The sequence below is a fragment of the Nyctereutes procyonoides genome, unplaced genomic scaffold (genome assembly GCF_905146905.1).
Source record: "Nyctereutes procyonoides isolate TBG_1078 unplaced genomic scaffold, NYPRO_anot_genome, whole genome shotgun sequence".
In the NCBI taxonomy this organism is placed as follows: domain Eukaryota; kingdom Metazoa; phylum Chordata; class Mammalia; order Carnivora; family Canidae; genus Nyctereutes; species Nyctereutes procyonoides.
The window spans coordinates 12,772,736-12,794,789 of NW_026575147.1; the positions used below are offsets into that span (position 1 = coordinate 12,772,736).

At 37.2% G+C, this 22,054-nt stretch overlaps 1 protein-coding gene across 3 annotated transcripts in view; it reads right to left on the bottom strand.

The window, feature by feature from the left end:
- Positions 1-1,899: 1,899 nt before the first annotated feature.
- Positions 1,900-22,054, bottom strand: part of TSPAN2 (tetraspanin 2) — a 50,587-nt gene continuing 30,432 nt past the window's right edge. The window contains exons 6-9 of one of the 3 annotated variants that reach the window (XR_008662696.1): positions 21,289-21,360; positions 7,453-7,536; positions 4,924-5,122; positions 1,900-2,280 (exon numbers count right to left, since the gene is read on the bottom strand). Coding sequence is in view for 2 of the 3 variants with exons in the window: in XM_055312177.1 (XP_055168152.1) it covers positions 5,057-5,122; positions 7,453-7,536; positions 21,289-21,360 (222 nt within the window). In the remaining variant the exon portion in view is untranslated. Of the gene's footprint in view, positions 2,281-2,302; positions 5,123-7,452; positions 7,537-21,288; positions 21,361-22,054 lie in introns of those variants that run through there. The other 2 variants (XM_055312177.1, XM_055312179.1) reach the window with 2 other exon arrangements.

Genomic DNA, 22,054 nt, shown 5'->3' on the forward strand with positions numbered 1-22,054 from the left:
TTTCTCTTTTCATTCCTTTTCTTGCTACCCTTCTCTAAGATGTCTAGAAATCCATGCGATGGTCTAGCGGGCAACTGTAATGTAGTTCTGAACTGTACTTCCTCTGGGAATGTAATTTTGCTTTGTGCTGTAGGAGTGAAGATTGCACATTTTGTGAAAGAAGGAATAGTGCTGTGATAATCTTATGTGTCCTACTGGCCCTTTGGACATTGTTAAATGTAGAACATATGAGAAACTACCTATTTCAATAAAATATGGTTTAGATGGCAGCTATTGAAGGAAAGCAGGTACCTGATAGAGACCCTCTAGCTTGAGATGGAGGAATGGATGGGGAGTAAAGAACTGTTTTGGGCTTTAAATTTTACTGGAATAGAAGATTCTAGTTTTTGAGACTTTGTCACTGAGGTCTTCAACATGAAACTACCCATATTGTTCAAATATAGGCACTACTACTTTTATATTGCAGATTGCTAAACTATAGTTCTAGCCTAGTCTCCTTTCCTGAGCTCAGGGCATGTATCCAGTGCCTGATTATGTTTCCTCTTGGATGTCCTAGTCATCTCCAAATTGCTTCATCACTGCATTCTCTTTTTTCTCCTGGGTACCACCATCCTCTAGCTATCAGGAGACCTGGGAATGATTCTAGGTTCCTCTTTCCCTTGATTTCCCCTGTATCTGTCTACTTGGTAGGAATCCCTGTATATTAGCTAGGAATCCTCATGAAATCCTCTGGCCCTTGCCCTCCAATGATTGTTCATGCTAAAGCTAACTGATTTTTAAAAGGTTCAAATTTGATTTTGTAACTCATTGTTTAAAATCTTTCCAATGATAGCTATACAAAGATAAGACTCCTTGGTACAGTTTAACGGGGTCCTTTATCTCCCTAGTTCTCGACATGCCCTTTTGGAATGTTTCCAGGTTGTCTGTTTCAGGACCTACTTGATGTCTGTCCCCCAGTGATCTGCTTTTCTTCTCTACTGCTATTACTTCTTATTTGGCTAATTTGTATGAGTTCTTTAGCACTCAGTTTAGAGATCTCAAAATTCAGAAAAATCTCTCTTCCTGGACTATCCTTTCCAAGGTAGAGAGGGTCTACTCATGGTTAATGGATATCATATCACGGGAATTATATTTGCTTTTTTTCCACTCTAAACTCCTTGAAGGCAGACTTCTCTTGTTCATCTTAGCATATCACTATCTCCTAAAGAGTTTTTTTCAAACATATAAAATAGTAGCCCCAAGCAAAGTAAAAAAAAAAAAATCTAGTATTAGAGTCAGTTGCATCTTATAAGGCAGAGCAGGCCCAGAGGTAAATATAGGGATTTGGCTATGGCTATTGATATCAAGTCTTTGAATTAAAATAGAATTGGGAAATACATCAAAAGCTATTCATTAATTCAACAAGTGAATGGTTCAAATAGGTATTTGGTATCATGCAGAAGGATCTTCAGTTGTGCATGATGATGCATGTTTGATTTATAATTAACAGAAACTCTCATCAATATAATTATAACAATTTAGATAATATTCATTAGTTGCCAGGTTTGCTAACTTCATGGTTGGTTATTTCCTTTAATTTAATTTAAATTTCTTCTATTTAATATAAGTAAAACCATCGTTAAATTATACAAGAAAAAAAAATGAAAACAAATCCCAAAGCTTCAGATGGGTTTCTGGCACATTAGCTAAAAACTTTATGAAATCAGCATAGCTTTTCCTTTGTAACATTCAGGACATTTTACTTCTGAATTTCATGCTTTCCATATCCCTAGGAGGTAGCCATTGGAATAGTGGTTTCCTGGAATGTATTTAACTTTTGTTGACAGTGAGGATACGAACAAAATGATTAATAACATTTTGCATTAGTGTAGTCCTTTTACTTTTCAATGGACACCTACATATAATAACATACTGATACATTTTATAGGAAAAAAATAGAGTCATGTTGAAAGAAAGTAGAAACCTTTTGTTCCCCTTAAAATACAGCTTAATACAAATTTGATTTTGATGAATCCAAATCAAGATGATGTGGTTAATTGATTAGCTTCAGGGGCCTAGGAATGTTCCCACATAGGGGTGGGTAAAAAAGGGTTGCTGGTATCATAGGGTGGTGGTCAAAAGGGGATGTCAACAGAGCAGTGAACCAGGAAAGCTGGGGTGCACTTCCTGAATTCCCAAGGGTGCCTCTTCCTTTTAATCTTTGATACTTACTTCAGAAGGGAAGATATGCTATCTCCTTCACTGCCTTCTTCCCACAAGCCTTGTTCTCATCAAGCAAACCTATTAACAGAGCACATGGGGAACGGAGAGTAACTATCCTTGAAGACTGTGTGGTGGACCACGATGGCCCCGATGTCAGTGTGCAGGTGTGCAGCTTTACAGAGCGAAACATGGAAACAAAGGAGCTATTCTGGGGAAGAGATGTAGAAGTTGGATGAGACAATGCTAATTGAAATATAACTATTTGCATGAAGGTCCTTAGGGTGTTGCTTTTAAGTTTAGCTTCTCATAGTAACACTATAGAAGGGTTACTACACTTTCTTTTTTTTTTTTTTTTACACTACATTGTTTGGTAGTTGGACATTTAGATAAGTTGTGTAAACGTGTGTATATGATAGACTTTTAAGATAAATCAAACAAGCAATTCCAGTACATAGAAAATTTAATTTGAAATAATTTAAAATGTTCATCAAGAAATTTTAATTTAGTGTCTTGGTACCAGATGCTTAAGAATATGTTTGGGTCTGATCTCAAATCAGTTCAGGTAAACAGACATAACCAAAAATTTATATATATATGTGCATTTATATGTACCCATATATGTATACATGTCTGCATACACACACATTCATGCATACATATATTCAAGTTATATATATATTCAAGAGTTATATATTCAAGATATATAGAATCAAAACACTTACAGATTCAAGATATATAGGAATTCAAGATATATATAGATTTAGGATATATATATGTGTGTATATATATACACACATATATATATAGGATATATATATATAAATCTACCCTCACTCAGGGGTGGGATTCTCTAATTTCACTCGTGGTACGTATTTTGGAAACATTACTCCCAAGAGGGATACATTAACCATAGATGGAACAGATTCCTACTCTTACACTTCTAAGTATTGTAGTCTTCTTTAGGGTTGTTAATTCAGGTATAGAATGAAACTCTATACCTGAATCAGAGATAACTCTGAGGTGGAAGAAACCTAAGCACTTGGGCCTATGTTCAGGTAGAGGATGAACTAAAGCCAGTAAGAGAAATGGACTGTTTAGTCTTGGCTTAAAAGGTTCTATTTCTTACCTACTAGGATATAGACATCTATTTCAAGAAGTGATTTTCTTAAAAATATCTTTTCTTTAGTTATGGACACAGTAAAGTATAATTCAATTTTTAACTTGCTTTCAATCTTTTTTTCTAGAAAAGCTTCCTCCAAAGTTAGTAGCAGTCAAAAGTATGGCAGAAGTGTGGTTTTCTATGCCAATGAGACTATTTGTAGTGGTTAAGTCTTTTCAGCAAAATGTTTTGTAAAAGTTTCTTGGGGGTGTACATTTTCCTTTAGTGCACACCCGAAGACTTATGTTCTCACAAGTGTGTGTGTTTTGAAAGTCCCTAATACTTTCATTTTTGTGTAGCCTTTTAAAATATAATTTAAAAACCCCTCCATGATCTATTAAATGTACTAAGTTATTAAAAATTGGCCAAAATATCAATTTAGATCCTAAATTTGGGTTTACACACCTAAATTGAAGTATCAAGACCATAAAGAATATGAAAATTTTATTTTTATAGTAGACTTACACAGAAAAAACTTATCTCTGTTCTGTGTGTTTAAGTATTTTAATTTACTTAGCTTGTTTCTGCTGTGTGCGCACAACTGGTAGATGCTTTTCTTTCTTTTGGTTTGGTCAAGGATGCTTATGATATAATATTTGAATTAAGAAGGATTTTGTTTTATTCTAAAGGATGAAAATGGGAGATCAAAATCTATGAAGTCTCTAGGTGAATAAGAAAAATACAAAAAATTAGGAAAATATGTAAACTCAAGTTATGAGGTATTTCATAGATACAGTGCCAGTAGAAATTCTCTTTCCCACTATTTGCAACTGCCAGATCTCTTGCTTTAGTCTTTCAATCTGTACATTTGGAGAAATACGGAAAAATTTGAGATAAAAGCCCTTTTGTTCATATGAGGATTGCTATAGTTCAGAGCAGAGTCAGAAAAGGAAAGTAATAAAGCATTATTTAAATGTATTTATAGAAGAACAAAAAATTTCCTTAAAAAGTTATTAAGGTTTTTTTTTTAAAGTCCTAAAGACACTCAGTTTTATAGGGCACATGATTGTCTGTATGACCACTCTTTCCAGAGGGAGGTTTTTATTTTTAAATATGAGGAAAGTATGACTTCTTCAAATTAGATTTTCCATGCTATATTTAGTTTTACAGATGTGTTTAGTTCTAAAACTGTGGTTTACTGTGTTCTGGGGAGAGTATGTATATAAAAAAAATCCCAGGAAACCCTTACATCTAACTCAGATGCAGTCAATTTTTAGCACTACACCAAGATCTCTCAATTCTTGTAGCTTATTGCTTCTGTGAACCAGAAATCCCTAGATTCTCTGTATCTAACTTTCTATGGCTAAAATCTGAGAAAATGACCTATTATCATTTCTTCTGAATAGCTACATTGTTTTAAAGTTTATCAAAAATTTATCATCTGTTTCTGAGAGTCAAATAGGTTGTTCCTCTAACATAACAAGAATCAGGAATCTCCAGCAAAGATTTCATTATATACAATGCATACACCAGAAATACACAGATCACACACAAATATGCTCTCAGTCAACATACACAGCATTCACTCAAGGGTAAATGAGTAATGAGCCAAACATACATACATGTGCAAATGTACAATTAACAGCATATTATTTTAGATCCTAATGTCCTTTGAATTTTAAAAGTGAGCCAGGAGAAAGTTCTGGTGACAGTCATATGAAAGCTCTAGGTTGCAATTTTCATGTAGAAGTAGCTTCATATCACATCTCTCGAGGTTCGTATTGCACAGCAAAGGACCATGCTGAATATCATGCCAAAGATCTGAAACAGAGGGAACCACTTGTTAATGACATTCAAATGATAGAAATTGATTTCTTAAAAAGTCAGTAAATTGCATGGGTGTCTAACAAATAATTATACCAATAATTGCTGGCTATAAGTGGCATTTTTATATGTATTAATTATGGCTGCTGGTTAAAGACTTCCATATTAACATGTCAACTATTGGCTGTTTACACTTTGGTCTAAATAGTTTCCTATTGTTGGAAAAGCTCTGAATTTTTGCCACAGTGACCACATATTACAAAGTAGAGCGTCTCTTCATTTTCCCTGCTTCATTTTAAAGTATAAAGTTGCTTCACTATTTAACTCAATAGTATTCTGAAAGTATAAACTGAGATATTGAAATATGGTATTACTGACATCTTCTGCCTCTTGGATAATTCTTTGAAAAGCCAAACACTGGGCAAAACCAATGGTTTTGAATACAAGGATACCAAAAGATCTTTCTTGTTGTCAATCATTTCCCCTACAATTTCTCAGAGCCTATGGAATGCTATCTGTGGGTACCATGTTAATAAACTACTGTCAATGTTTGTTTAAAGAAATATGTACCATGACCTTATGATTCTCTCCACAATCCTAAACTACATCAGACTAGAATCTACAAATGCTAAACTTAAAAAGACATGACTTATCTGCTATTACGGAAGGGAAGAGGTAGGCTTAAGAGAACCTGGAGCAGGGCTCCAAGCTTCTGGCTGCCACAACTCAGTACCACATATGGCAGGAGAGACACCTAATGGACATTTGGCTAACTGTGCAACTCTTACCTTAAGAAGAAAGGAATTACAGAAGCTCAGGGGGTGCTGATTCAAGATGACCAGTAGAGAGCCTTCCCCCTTTAGTGTGGTTGTCAACTTGGATACAGCCCTTACTTCGTCCTGGTTGTATTCTAAAGGGATCCCCTCAGAAAGGAACTTTTTCAGTATTGTCCTGCTACTGTCGTGAGTCAGGGGTTACTGTCTCTAGGATGCTTGCTCATTGAGATTGTAGAATTGTTATGAGTGTCTCTTTGATACCTCTATTATTCAGCACATTTTCAGATCTTCTGCCTCAAAATTGTCCTCAGGAAGCAACAGAATAGCAACTAGGCTAGCCCTATAGAAGATGAGGAGGGCCGAGAGATGTTCCTGCATTAGGAGGTTCTCAGCATAGTATTTCACCCACTGCCCCACCCCTCTGAGTTCTAAATGCAGAAAAGAGGGAAGATGCTTGTGTGTCCCAGAAAACTGCCAATTCCATGATTTTCCTTGCAATTCCCTTTGCCTCTGCCTTAGCTTATGCCATGAATTAATCTTCATAGAGAGCTAGAGGGTAAGTGCTACCTTAGCATGAGCTATTATCCCTCAACCCCTGGACTGTGGAAATCATCTCTTTACTAGTCTGACTCAAATCTCACTTCCCTCCAACTTACCTCCACATAGCATCACAGGTCCTTTTGTCCCTTGGTGGCTTCCCTCTACCTTAATGATGAAGCCTAACGTCTCAAAAGGGCACAGTTATGTGGATCCTCATATCCTCCTCACTGTCCTCTCTTGCCAGTCCTATCATATCCCTTTGGTCCCTATCAATTCTTGCACACTCTTGTACTGTAGAGGCACTGAGCCTCCTACAGGTACCTAGGTGCACTATGCTTCACACTTCTGCATAGGTTGTTTTCTTTGTCTGGATTCTGGGTTCAGGAGCACCCAGATTATGTACGGAGCTAGCATTTACTGAGTGCTATCTTCCAGACACTTTATATGAGTCAATACTCTGTATGGATTACCCCATTTCAGAAATCTTCACAACAATCTTATGAGGTTAGTACATTAAAATCCTTATCTTACAGATGAGGGAATTGAGGAAAAGAGAAAGTAAGAAACTTTCCCATGATCCCAGGGCTTGTAAGAGGTGACCCCAGACAGTGTGATGCCAAAGCTTGCACTATTAATCATTGCACTACACTGCTTCTGCAAATCATAGGTGAGAGAGATTAACCTGGTAGGCTATTTTAAATTTTTAACAGTAAGAAGAGAACCTGAATTGGAAATCACTTGTTTAGTTTAAGCTTGTTGGCCTTAAAATATGAAGTTATTGCAATGATAAACTCAAGGTCATAATTAGGTTAAAGTTAAAATTGGTATCATATTTTAGAGAACTGAGTGTTGCTATATCTAATGAGTTTTGTTCTTAGAAGATGTCCTGTCAACAAGTGTCTGTCTTTTATGAGAAATCTCTCCTAAAATACTGACATATCACACTCGAAGGCAAATAAGATGCAAAGGCTTCTTAGAAAGCAAAAATGATAAGTTCTGGAACTTTCTCACCGTGAGACCTGCAATCCCAATACCAACAATTCCGATGAGCTGGAGCTTAACACTGATTATGGCCTCAATTTCATCAATGCAATTCTGTTTTGGAAAAAAAAAAGTCAGGAATAACAAACGATGGTATCTGTGAATTATCACTCTGATCCAACCCTCTCTTTCTCTACAGAGCATCCTGTGAAAGGTAAACCACATCAGCTTCTTGCTCACATTTAAAGCGCTTCTCTTAGCACCATTTTGATAACCTTAAAGCAAAAATGTATATCGGGGAAAAAAATACAATCCTCTTCTTTTGGTGGAATGTTCCTATTTAGGCCAACAGCTCTTTCAGAGCCCTGAAACCTGGCTGGAGGAAGCTATTCTAGGACCTGAAGCATTTAAAAATTTGGGGCATCTTCTTGCTTTCAGCATATAAAAATAAGTAAAATATCCCCCAAATAATAGCTCCTTGCTTTTGTCTTGTCATTAATAATTTAAAAGACTTTCTATATATACTTGGTCCAATTTACTATGCAAGGTAGGTATTACCTAGTAAGAGGCTTAAAAGTCTGTACTGGTTTAAATTAAACAAAGGAATACAACTCTAGCAATTAGACGACCACTCTTATCTATGATGGCTGTGCTGGGTGGGTCTCCATCGTCTCATCTGCCCCATAGAGACTTGTGGAGGTCAGATTCAAAGAATGAGGGATAATTGGATAGGGAGCAGAACAGATCACTTGTCACTACAATTTCTCCAGTTTCTATTTGGAATCCTCTTACGTATAGAGGTATGCTCTCCATGCAATTATGTCTTTAGGCTGTCTAGGTCCTTTTACTTGTCACTCGTCAGCTCCCTCTAGTACTCACATAAGCTGTATGAAATCCCTATCACTATTATTAGGTCTCTGTCATAACCGCACTCATTCATTCATTCAACAATCATTTCTTGAGCATCTACCTCGCCTCAGTGAGTTACTGGAATGACATGGTAGGTATAGAGATAAGACACGATTTCTTCTCCCCTTAGGGAGCTCACAGTTTAGAAAAGGATACAGATTCACAAAAAGTAACAAACTATAATACATTCTGGTAAAAGTTTGAGAACCACTGCACTAAATAGTGGCTGTCTCACTAAACTGGAGAAAATGGTTTCCAGAGGTTCTATAGTCAACCTATAGAAATTCTTCAAACTTCTTCTTCACCTATAAACTTCTATGCTCCATTCAGTTCCAGGCACTGTTGTAGGCAGCAATCATGCAAAGTGAACAAGGCAGCTCTGCCCCTTACCTCCATCTCATCAAAGCCAACCAAGTACCTTTCTCTGTTGAAAGTTAACCCTTTATTGGAGCTAAATCTCATTCCCTCTCATCTCCTCAGGAAGCCTGTACTGTCAGTTATCTTCCCCTTTTCTTGTGCATTCAGCCTCTCCTTCTCTGTTGATATTTCCACTCATCATATAATGCCATGCCTGTGTTCTTCAGCCTAAAACAAAACAATCCCCTCTACTGCAGTCTTCCTCTAGCTCTGCCCACGTTCCCTCCTTGCTTTCACAGTAAGCTTCTTTTTGTGAACAACTAACATGTACTGGTTTGCTTAGTTGTAAAGGAAATATGTGCTTACGGTTGAAATCTGGGAAATTCAGTAGTTCCCCCCTATCTGTGGTTTGGCTTTTGCAGTGTGTCACCCATGGAGTTTCACCTATCCATTGGGGATCTTGAAACATAGCCTCTGCAGGTAAGGGGGAACTATTGCAGATTAAAAGAAAGAAAAGAAGACATATTTGTATTCTTATAATAAAGATAATCACTAACACTGCTGGTGTATTCTTTTGCTTTTTTTTTTTTTTTGAAGATTTTATTTTTCTTAAGTAATCTCCACACACAATGTGGGGCTTGAACTCACAACCCCAGGATCAGGAGCTGCATGCTCCATCACCCGAGCCAGCCAGCTGCCTTTGTTGGTGTATTCTTTTTTTTTTTTTTTAAAGATTTTATTTATTTGGGAGAGAGAGAGAGAGAGAATGAGAGCAAGAGAAAGCACAAGCAATGGCGAGGGGCAGTGAAGAGGGAAAGGGACACGTTGACTCCTTGCCATGCAGGGAGCCTGACGTGAAGCTTGATCCCAGGACCCTGAGACCATGTCCTGAGCCAAAGTCAGATGCTCAACCGACTGAGCCACCCAGGTGCCCCTGGTGTATTCTTAAACACAAACATACACTTAGTTCATTCTTTATATACAGCTATGTGCTTTGTAGACTTAAAATTATGACTTCAAAATTACTTTCATTAAAAATTCTTTGAAATAGTGGCCTTTAATGGCGCTAAAACAATTCATCATATGATAGTACATAATTCTCCTATTGTTACAATATTAATGGCCTATTCAGTATTTTATTCTTATGAATAACACTGCAGTGATACCATATCTCTGTCCATATCTGATTTTTTTCCTTAAAATAAATTAAGGAGTGAAATTTCTGAATCAAAGGGCATGAACACACACTTAGCTCACCACTTTAAATTTCTTTTTCAATTTTAATTCCAGTTACTTAACATACAGTGTTATATTAGTTTCAGGTGTACAATACAGTAATAAACACTTCCATACATCACTTCCCCATCACCTATTTAACCCACCTCCCCACCTCTCCTTTGCTAATCATCAGTTTGTTCTCTATAGTTGAGTCTGTTTCTTGATTTGTCTCTTTTATCCTCCTTTGCTTGTTTCTTAAATTTCACATATGAACAAAATCATATGGTGTTTGTCTTTCTATGACTTATTTTGCTTAGCATTAAACTCTCCAGCTCCATCCATGTCATTGCAAATGGGGACATTTCATTCTTTTCTATGGCTGAATAATATTCCATTGTGTGTGGGTGTGTGTGTATATATATGTGGATAGATGTAGATGTAGATATAGATATAGATATATCTCACATCTTTTTTATCCATTCCTTAGTCTATGGATACTTGGGCTACTTCCAAATTTTGACTATTGTTGATAATGCTGCTATAAACATCAGGGTGCATGTATCACTTTGAACTAGTGTTCTTGTATTCCTTGGGTAAATACCCAGTAGTGAAATTGCTAGATCATAGGGTAGTTCTATTTTTAATTATGTGAGGAGCCTCCATACTGTTTGCACAGTGGTGTGATGGTTTGCATTCACACTAAGAATGCATGAGGGGTCCTTTCCCCCCACATCCTTACCAACACGTGTTCTTTCTTGTATTGTTAATTTTAGCCATTCTGAGAAATGTAAGGTGACAATTCATTGTAGTTTTGATTTGCATTCTCCTCATAAGGGATGTTGAGTATTTTTTCACATGCTTGTTGATTATCTGTATATCTTCTTTGGAGAAATGTCTTCTGCCTATTTTTTAACTGGATTACTTGTTTTTTTTTGGGGGGGGTGTTGAGGCTTATAGGTTCTTTATATATTTTAGATACAAACCCTTTGTCATATATGTCATTTGCAAATACCTCCATTTTGTAGGTTGCCTTTTAGTTTTGTTGATTGTTTCCTTCGCTGTGCAGAAACTTTTTATTTTGATGAAGTTCCAATTGTTTATTTTTGCTTTTGTTTCCCTTGCCTCAGGAGACATATCTAGAAACACGTTGCTATGGCCAATGTCAAAGAAGTTACTGCCTGTGTTCTCTTCTAAGATTTTTTTATGGTTTCACGTCTCACATTTAGGTCTTTAATCCATTTTGAATTTATTTTCGTGTATGGTGTAAGAAGTGGTCCAGTTTCATTCTTTTGCTTGTTGTTGTCCAGTTTTCCCAGCACCCATTGTTGAAGAGACTTTTTCTTTTATTTATTTATTCATTCATTAGAGAGAGAGAGAGAGAGAGGAGAAAGAGAGAGGCAGAGACATGGGCAGAGGGAGAAGGCAGCTCCATGCAGGGAGCCTGACCTGGGACTCGATCCTTGGTCTCTAGGATCACACCCTGGGCTGAAGGCGGCACTAAACCACTGAGCAACCCGGGCTGCCCGAAGAGACTTTTTCTCATTGGATATTCTTTACTGTTTTGCTGAAGATTAATTGGCCTTTTGGTTGTGGATTTATTTCTGGATTTTTCTATTCTGTTCCATTGATTTATGTGTCTGTTTTTATGACAATACCATAGTGTTTTGATTACTGTAGCTTTATAATATAGCTTGAAGTCCAGAATTGCGATGCCTCTAACTTTGCTTTTCTTTTTCAAGATTGCTTTAGTTATTCAGGGTCTTTTGTGGTTCCATAGAAATTTTAGGATTGTTTGTTCTAGTTCTGTCAGAAATGCTCTTGGTTATTTTGATAGAAATTACAGTAAATATGCATATTGCTTTGCACAGTATAGGCATTTTAACACTATTTGTTCTTCCAATCCATAGCATGGAATGCCACTCTACTTCTTTGTGTTGATTGTCTTTAATTTCTTCCATCAGTGTTTTATAGTTTTCAGAGCACAAATCTTTCACCTCTTTGGTTACATTTATTCCTAGGTATTTTATTATTTTGGGTGCAGTTATAAATGGGAGTTTTCTTAATTTCTCTTTCTGCTGCTTCACTATTGGTGTAGAGAAATGCAATAGATTTCTACTCATTGATTTTGTATCCTGAGACTTTACTGAATTTGTTTTTAGCAGTTTTTTTTTTTTTATGGAGTCTTTAGGGTTTTTCTAATTCCTTAGAATTGCTTTTGCTGCATCCCAGAGGTTTTGAACCATTGTGGTTTCTTTTTCATTTGTTTCCTTGTACTTTTTAATTTCTGCTCTTATTTCCCAGTTAACCTTTTCATTGTTTAGTTGCATGTTACTTAGCTTCCATGTATTTGTGGCCTTTCCAATTCTTTTTCTTGTGGTTGACTTCTAGTTTCAAAGCATCGTGGTTAGAAAGATGCATGGTGTGACTTTGATTTTTGAATTTCTGGAGGCTTTGTTGTGGGCTAATATGTGATTTATTCTGGAGAATATTCTGTGTGCACTTACAGAATGTGTATTCTGCTGTTTTAGGATGAAACATTCTCTGACTCTATCCGTTAAGTCCATCTGGTCCAGTGTGTCTCTCAAAGCCATTGTTTCCTTGTTGATTTTCTGTTTAGATGACCTGCCCATTGATGTAATTGGGATATTAAAGTTCCCTACTATTATTGTATTATTTTTGATTAGTTCCTTTCAATTTGCTATTAACTGTTTTGTGTATTTGGGTGCTCTTACATTGTGTGCATAAATATTTACAGTTGCTAGATCCTTCCTGTTGGATTGTCCCATTTATTATTATATAGTGTCCTTCTTTGTCTCTTGTTATAGTCTTTGTTTTTAAAGTTTATTTTGGGGCAGCCCAGGTGGCTCAGCAGTTTAGTGTTGCCTTTGGCCCAGGGTGTGATCCTGGGGACCCTGGATCGAGTCCCGTGTCAGGCTCCCTGCATGGAGCCTGTTTCTCCCTCTGCCTGTGTCTCTGCCACTCTATGTGTCTCTCATGAATAAATAAAAAATCTTTTAAAAAATAAAAAAAAATAAAGTACATTTTGTCCGATAGAAGTATTGGTACTCTGGCTTTCTTTTGACATCCATTTACATGATAGATGTTTCTCTATCCCTTCACTTTCAATCTGCATGTGTCTTTAGGTCTAAAATGAGTCTCATGTAGGCAGCATATAGATGGGACTTGTTTTTTATCTATTCTTCACCCTGTGTCTTTTGATGGAGCATTTATTGCATTTGCATTCAGAGTAATTATTAATAATTATATGTTTATTGTCATTTTGTTATTTATTTTGTGATTTCTTGTGAAGATTTTCTCTGATCCTTTCTTATCTTTCTCTTGTGGTTTGCTGATTTTCTTTTTTCTTTTCTTTTTTTTTTGCTGATTTTCTTTAGTGATATATTTGGCTTTCTTTCTCTTTATTCTTTGTGTATTTATTAGTGGTTTTGATAGATGGTTGCCATTAGGTTTGTATATAACCTCTTTTGCATGTAGCAGTCTATATTAAATTGATGATTGTTAAAGTTTGAATGGATTGTTTTTTCCTTTCCTCCTCATACTTTTATATGTTATTATATTTCATATCTTTTTTCTGTGAGTTCCTGGACTGATATTTTTACAGAAATATTCATTTTTATTCCTTTTGTGTTTCCTTTATACTGTCACTTTTGTTCTCTCTTTTCCAGTCAAAGAGTCTCCTTCAATATTTCTTGCAGAGCTGGTTTAGTGGTCATGAACTCCTTTAACTTTTTTCCCCAAGAAACTCCTTATCTCTTTTATTCTGAATGATAGAGTATTCTTCCTGGGTACAGTGTTCTTGGCTGAAGATTTTTCCCATTCACATGAAATATCATGCTATTCTCTTCTGGCTTGGAAAGTTTCTGCTGAAAAATCTCCTGTTAGCTTTACGGGTTTTCGCTTGTACTGAATTCTTTGTCTTTCTTTTAAATTTTTTTTCCTTATTGCTATATTTTGCCAATTTAATTACAAGATGTTTTGATAATTACAAGATGTTTTGATGTGGAGCTGTTTTTGTTGATTTTGATGGGTGTCCTCTTAGAGCTAGATATCTGTTTCCTTCCCAAGATTAGGGAAGTTTTCTGCTATTATTTCTTCAAATGAATTTTCTGCCCGCTTTCTCTCTTCTTCTTTTTCTTCTTCTTCTGGGACTCCTATAATATGAATGCTATTATGTTTGATAGAATCATTGAGTTCCCTAAGTCTATTCTCATTTTCCATAATTCTTTTCTCTGTCTTTTGTTCAGCTTGATAATGTTCCATTATTCTGTCTTCTACGTCACTAATTCATTTCTCTGCTTCTTTCATCCTGCTATTCAAGAACATCAAGCATGTTTCTTATTTTGCTTATTGAGCTCTTTATCTCTACTATATTATTCCTTGTCTCTGTGCTTAGGGTCTCACTCAAGCCTTCTACTTTTTTTTCAAGTCCAGTGAGTATCCATATGATCATTGCTCTAAATATGTTATCAAGCATATTACTTATATATGTTTTGCTTAGATCTCTGGCTGTGGCTCTGTCCTGTTATTTCATTTGGGATAGATTTCTGTCTCCTCACATTGTCTGCCTCTCTGTGGTTGTTTCTGTGTTAAGAAAGTCAGTTGTGTTCTCTGCTCTTGAAACTGCTTTTTAATAAAAAGAAGTCCTGGCACTTCAGGAGAGTATCCTATGTGTGTTGCTTATGCCCTGTTGTTTTGTCTGAGTCACTTTTCAAATATTTGTAGGAAAAAATTTCCCAGGTAAATACAAGCATAATAAAAGTAGTAGATTAATGACATAAAAAACAGTACAGAGATTAAAACACAAAAGCAGTAAAATCAATTGTATCTATAAAAATCAGTCAAAGAATCCACAAAATAAAAGAATATAAAGTGTGACATCATATGAAATGTGGAGGAAGAGGAGTAAAAATTTAGTACTTTTAGAATGGGTTCAAACTGAAGTGAGCACCAGCTTAATATAGACTGTATATGCATAAAATGTTGTATATGAGCCTAGTGGTAACCACAAATCAAAAACCTGTAATAATATTACAGACAAAAAATAAAGAGAAAGGAATCCAAGTAAATCATTAAGAAAATCATCAAATCACAAGGGAAGAGACCAAAAGAAAGAACAGAGACGACTTACAAAACAACCATAAAACAAGCAACAAATTGGCAGTAAGTACATACCTATCAGTAATGACTTTGATTGTAAATGAACTAAATGTTCCAATCAAAAGGGGCCTGAATGGATAAAAAAAAAACAAGACCCATCTATATGCTGCCTAAAATAGACTCACTTCAGACTTAAAGACACATGCAGATTGAAAGAGAAGGGGTGGAAAAACCTTACCATGCAAATGGAAGCAAAAAAGTAAATAAATTCTAGGCTAGCAATACTTATATTGGACAAAATTGACTTTAAAACAAAGACTATCATACAGGACAAAGGAAGATCACTTCATAATAATAAAGGGAACAATCCAACAAGAGGATATAACAATTGTAAATATGCATCTAATAAGGGAACACCTAAATTCATAAAGCAACTATTAACACACATAAAGGAAGAAACTGATAGTTTACAATAATCATAGGGAGACTTTAACATCCCACTTACATCCATGGATAGATCATCCTGGCAGAAATCAACAAGGAAACAGTGGCTTTGAATGATACATTGGACCAGATGGACATAATAGATATATTCAGAACATTCCATCCAGTAAGAATAGAATACACATTCTTTTCAAGTATATATGAAACATTCTCTAGAATCAGTCACATATCAGGCCCCAAAACACATTTCAATAAATTAAAAAAGAGTGAAATCACATCATGCATATTTTTTTACCACAACAGTATGAAACTAGAAATCAATCACAAGAAAATATCTGGAAAGAACACAAATACATGGAGGCTAAATAACATGCTAGTCAACAATGAATGAGTCAACCAAGAAATCAAAGAGAAAATAAAAAAAATACATGGAGACAAATGAAAATGATTAGACAATGTTCCAGAATCTCTGGGATGCAGCAAAAGATGTTCTAAGAGCAAAGATTATAGCAATATATGCCTACCTCAAGAAGCAAGAAAAATCTCAAACAACTTAAACTTACACTGAAAGGAGCTAGAAAAAAGAAAAATAAACTAAGCCCAGAGCCAGTGGAAGGAAGGAAATAATAAACATCAGAGCAGAAATAAATGAAACAGAGACTAAAAACACAGTAGAAGAGATCAATGAAAACAGAAGCTGGTTCTTCCAAAAAATCAACAAAATTGATAAACCTTTAGTGAGACTCATTGAAAAAGAAAGAGTGAGAACTCAAAATCATAAACAAAGTAGAAGAAAAAACAACTGACAACTATAAAAACATGAAAGATTATAAGAGAATATTATGAAAAATCATAGGCCAACAAATTGAACAACCTAGAAGAAATGGATAAATTTCTAGAAACATGACCTCCCACAACTGAATCTGGAAGAAATGAAAAATTTGAACAGATTAAATACTAGCAAAGAAATTGAATCAATAATTTAAAAGCTCCCAACGAACAAAAGTACAGGACCAGATGGCTTTTCAGGTGAATTCTACCACTTGTTTAAAGAAGAGTTAATACATATCCTTTTCTTTTTTTGAAAGAGAGAGAGAGAGCCCGAATGAGTGGGGGGAAGGGCAGAGGGAAAGAGAGAAACTAAGAATCCTAAACAGTCTCTACACTCAGTGCAGAGCCTGACGTGGGGCTTGATCACAGGATCCTGAGATCATGACCTGAGCTGAAATCAGGAGTCAGATGCTTAACGAACTGAGCCACCCAGGCTCCCTGAGTTAACACCTATTCTCAAACTATTCCAAAAAAGGAGAAGAGGAAGGAAAGCTTCTGAATTCATTCTATGAGATCAGCATTCACCTTGGTACCAAAACCAGGCAAAGACACTACAAAATAAGAGAACTACAGGCCAATGTCTCTGTTGAACAAAGATGTAAAAATCCTCCACAAAATACCAGGAAACCAAATCCAACAATATATTTAGAAAGATCATTCACCACGTTCAAGTGGGGTTTATTGTTGGTGTGCAAGGGTGGTTCAGTATTCATAAATCAATCAACTTGATACATCACATCACTAAGAGAGTTTTACCATAAGGTCACCTCAACAGATGCAGAAAAGCATTTGACAAGGTACAATATCCATTCGTGATAAAAACCCTCAGCAAAGTACATTTGGAAGGAACATACCTCAACGTAATAAAGGTCATATGTGACAAGCCCACAGCTAACATCATTCTCAATGGGAAAAAATTGAGAGCTTTTCCTCTGTGATCAGGAACAAGATAAGGATATCCCGTCTTACTACTCTTTTTCTTTTTTTATCCACTCTTACCACTTTTATTAAACATGGTACTGGAAGTCCTAGCCACAGCAATCAGACAACAAAAAGAAATAAAAGGCATCCAAACTGGTAAGGAAGAAATAAAACTTTCACTACTTGTAGATGACATGATACTATATATTAAAAAAACCCTAAAGAGTCCACCAAAAAACTACTAGAATAGATAAATGAGTTCAGTAAGGTCACAGGATACAAAATCAGTATATAGAAATCTGTTGCATTTCTATACACTAATAATGAAATAGCAGAATGAAAATTAAGGAAACAATCCTATTTATAATTGCACCCAAAATAATAAAATACTTAGGAATAAACTACCAAGGAGGTGAGAGATCTGTACTCTGAAAACTATAAAACATTGATGAAAGAAACTGAATATGACACAAAGACATTCATTCCATGCTCATAGACTGGAAGAACAAATATTGTTAAAATGTCCATACAACTCAAAGCAATCTACACATTTAATGCAATCCCTATCAAAATACCAACAATATTTTGCACAGAATGGGAACAAATAATCCTAAAATTTCTTTAGAATCACAAAAGACTCCCAATAGCCAGAGCAATGTTGAGAAACAAGAACAAAGCTGGAGAAAACCAATCCCAGATTTCAAGATACACTACAAAGTTGCAGTAATCAAAATAGTATGTCACTGGCACAAAAAGAGACACATAGATCAATGGAACAGAATAGAGTCCAAAAATAAACCCACACTTTATGGTCAACTAATCTATAACAAAGAAGGCAAGAATACACAAGGGGAAAAAGATGATCTCTTCAATAAGTGGTACTGGGAAAACTGGACCACTTTTTTTTACTACATCATATACAAGAATAAACTCAAAATGGATTAAAGACCTAAATAGAAGCCCTGGAAAAATAAAACTCCTAGAAGAAAACATGAGCAGTAATCTCTTTGACACTGACTTTAGAATATTTTTCCAGATATGTTTCCTGAGGCATAAGAAACAAAAACAAAAATTAACTATTGGGACATCATGAAAATAAAAAATTTTTGCACAGCAAAGGAAACAATTAACAAAACTAAAAGGCAACAAAATGAATAAATGATAAAATAAATAAATAAATTTTTATTCCTACTGAATGGGAGAAGATATTTACAAATGACAAAATAAGGGGTTAATATTCAAAATATCTAAAGAACTTATAAACTCAACACCAAAAAACCCCCAAATAATCCAATTAGAAAATGGGCAGAGAGGTTGAATAGACATTTCTCCAAAGAAGAAGACAGCCAGATGATGAAAAGATGCTCAACATCACTCATCATCAGGGACATGCAAATGAAAACCACAATGTAATATCACTTCACACCAGTCAGAATGGCTGGAATAAAAACAAGAAACAAGTGTTGAGGATGTGAAGAAAAAGGACCCCTCATGCACTGTTGGTAGGAACATAAGCTGGTGCAGCCACTGTGGAGAACAGTATGGAGGCTCCTCAAAATATTAAAAATAGAAATATGATATGATTCAACTATTCCACTACTGGGTATTTACTCAAAGAAAACAAAAACACTAATTCAAAAAGATATATGTACTCGAAGTTCATTGCAGCATTATTTACAATAGCGAAGATATCTATCCGATAGATGAATGGATAAACCAGTGGTATATATACATAATGGAATGTAACTCAGTCATCAAAAGGAATGAAATCTTGCCATTTGCAACAACATGGATGGACCTAGAGGGTATTAGCTAAGTGAAACAGAAACACAGTCAGAGAAAGACAAATGCCATATGCTTTCACTCATATATGAAATTTAAGAAATAAAACAGATGAGCAAAGGCAAGAAAAGACAAAAAAAACAGACTCTAATATAGAGAACACACTGTTGGTTGCCAGAGGGGAAGTGGCTAGGGGGATGGATGAAATACATAAAGGGGATTAAGGAGTGCACTTGTGATGAGCACTGAGTAATGTACAGATGTGTGAAATCATAATATACACCTGAAGTGAATTTAATACCATATGTTAATGGTACTTGAACAACAACAAAAAACAATCACATGGGGAGGTCCTTCTGCAATCTTTCAAACTGCATGACCCCTGTTGGGTTTGTGGTGCTCCCTCTCATGGAGGCTCACTCATGTGTGGGGGTGCTGGCTCCCTTGTAGTTCTCTCCAATGGATGGTGAGAACTTTGAGGGCAGTGGCTGTGCCTTATTCATGTCCTCCGGTCTCAGGGAGTCGATAAGCATTCAATGGACAACCCATGATACAAGCTAGACCTAGGATCTCATCAGTCTCTTCACAGCTATATGCTTAGAAGCATCCATGTCATTGTCCCCACATGCTCATATTTCCCTCTCTTATTTCCCACATTGGGTCTGTGCTTTCCTCAAGCCCTTCAGAACTGAAACTGCATAGCACACACCATTAATGATCCTCTAAGACCAAATACAACACATTATTTCCAGCCTTCATTTCTTTGTCTTCTTCCCAGCACTAAACTCCATGGACAAACTATCTCCTCCTCCACTTCACTGTCTTCGGACTCTTCCCAACTCAATTCCTCCACAGACTTCTGGCTTCTTGTCCTCTGCTTACCTTTGTGACAAGGTTTTCAGCCTACCTCTACCTTGTTCTACACAATCTCCTTGGGCATTCCCTTCTATTCCTATGGCTTTAGCTACCACCACTATGCTGGGATTCCAACACCGATCTTCAACTCAGATTACCTGTAAGCCCCAAAGGTACCCAAAGCGTAAACTTGACCAAAACTGCCTCAGGATCTGCTCCTTTCCCTATATTCACCTCTCATGGGGAGCGGAGTCTCTATCCACTCTTTGTGCCTAAGCAGAAGTCTGAAGTCTTAACTTCCTCCTCCCTCCTCCCCACTCACATACAAGAGGTCTCCCAGGCCTGTTGATTCTACCCCTGAACATCTCAGAATCCACTGCTCCCTCTCTCTTCCCACTGCTGGTGAACTTGCATTAGCTCCTCACATCTCTTTTATTTGTTTGTTTATTTATTTTTTATTTATTTATCAAGAGACAGAGAGAGAAAGAGAGAGGCAGAGACACAGGCAGAGGGAGAAGCAGGCTCCTTGTGGGGAGCCTGGTGTGGGACTTGATCCCAGGACCTGGGATCATGCCCTAAGCCAAAGGCAGATGCTCAACCACTGAGCCCCTCAGGCGTCCCTCCTCAGCATCTCTTACCAGGGTGACCACAAGTGCCACCGAAATGGCTCCCTCCATCACTCTCTGGCTTTCTCTTCTACCTGGCACACTCAGCAGCCTGACTACGGTTTCTACAATGCAAAACTGACCATGTCAATCGTCTGCTAAAAGCAACACCTTTCCCAAACTTCCAGGTGTAAAGTCACGCCTCTGCCTACCTCCCCAAGAATGTCTGGCACCATCCCCTCTGGACTCCCGGCTCCCCTGCAATCCTGGAGTTCCTCACCGCCACGCCTCTGTTCCGGCTGCTGGCTTGGCCTGGGATGACCGTCCTTTGTCAAAGTGCAGCCCATGGATTCCAGCCTCTGTGAAGCTTTCCTAACACCACTGTGTCTCCACTGTACTCTGTACAGACATTACGCACAGCACTGTCTCCCTTGACTAGGGAGGCCACGAGGGGCAGAACCATGGTTTTCATCATAGAGTGTTCAGAACCCAGCACAGTGCCTGATACACAGCACTTAATAAATGAAGCATTTATCAGCGACTTCCACGGAGAGATGTGGGGTGATATTCTCAGGGTGCACACCCTTGGCCCTGGCAAATTTAATTAATGCCATAGCATTTGTACCATTATGGGCAAGTCAGCATGCCATCATTTCCCAGGGGACCAGCATACTGGAACTCAGCGTTGCTTCACTTAGTTTATATAGAATAAAGCTGAGGCAGAGAAGCCACCGGGAGAGGGCCTCTGAGAATCACACCCATCACCCCATGGGCAAGAGCCATCTTACACTAGAGGTATGATAGGAACCCTGGCAGAGAAGCTTACCTTGTGCCCCAGAAGCTCCTTTGGGCATGTGGGTTGGACCTGTTCAGAGCTTTCTTTTCCACAGCACTGAAACTAGAGAGTCAGAAAAGAGCTTTTAGGGCCCAGGAAGGGGAAGTAGGAGCTCCAAGTCTGGGCATCACTACTGAGGACTGGAGGACTGAGCAAAATGCCATTTCTAGAAAAAGAGAAGAGTCACATACTCATGCTAGCAAAACAACAAAGGACTTCTGTCAAGTTGTCTGAGTTTGAGGATGGGAAGTGACTCAAGGCAACCCAAACAAAGCAAGAAGCCAATTGATGATATCTGTGTAAATTGCTATTTTTTAGACAGGAATTGTGTCTTTAGGTTTGTTTGTTTGTTTTTCAGCCTGGGAGTCATTTAACCTGCTGAGTAGCTAATGTTTTATGAGCTTTAGGTAGGGCTCTTTAACTGAGGACAGGCTGGGACAGAGAGGAGGAGTGGTCATAGTAAATAAAGCCTGGGTGCTAAAATGTCAGGGCCTGAAGGCTGGCCAGCCAACAGGTGTCCTGCCTTGGGGCCGGCCCCTCAAAGACAAAGGACAAGGAATGCTGCCTGGTGTCCTTGGGGTAGCTGAGGCTGAACAGGATCCAGGGTTGGCACCTTCCAGGACATTCCTGTGACAAACAAGAATGGAGCTACCTGAAAGCATGTGGCCCAGGAGTTCATAGCTACTTCTCTGCATCACAGGGGTTAAGAAATTGGGATGACTCCAGCCCGGCCCGTCTCCTCTGGAAGCCCCTCTTG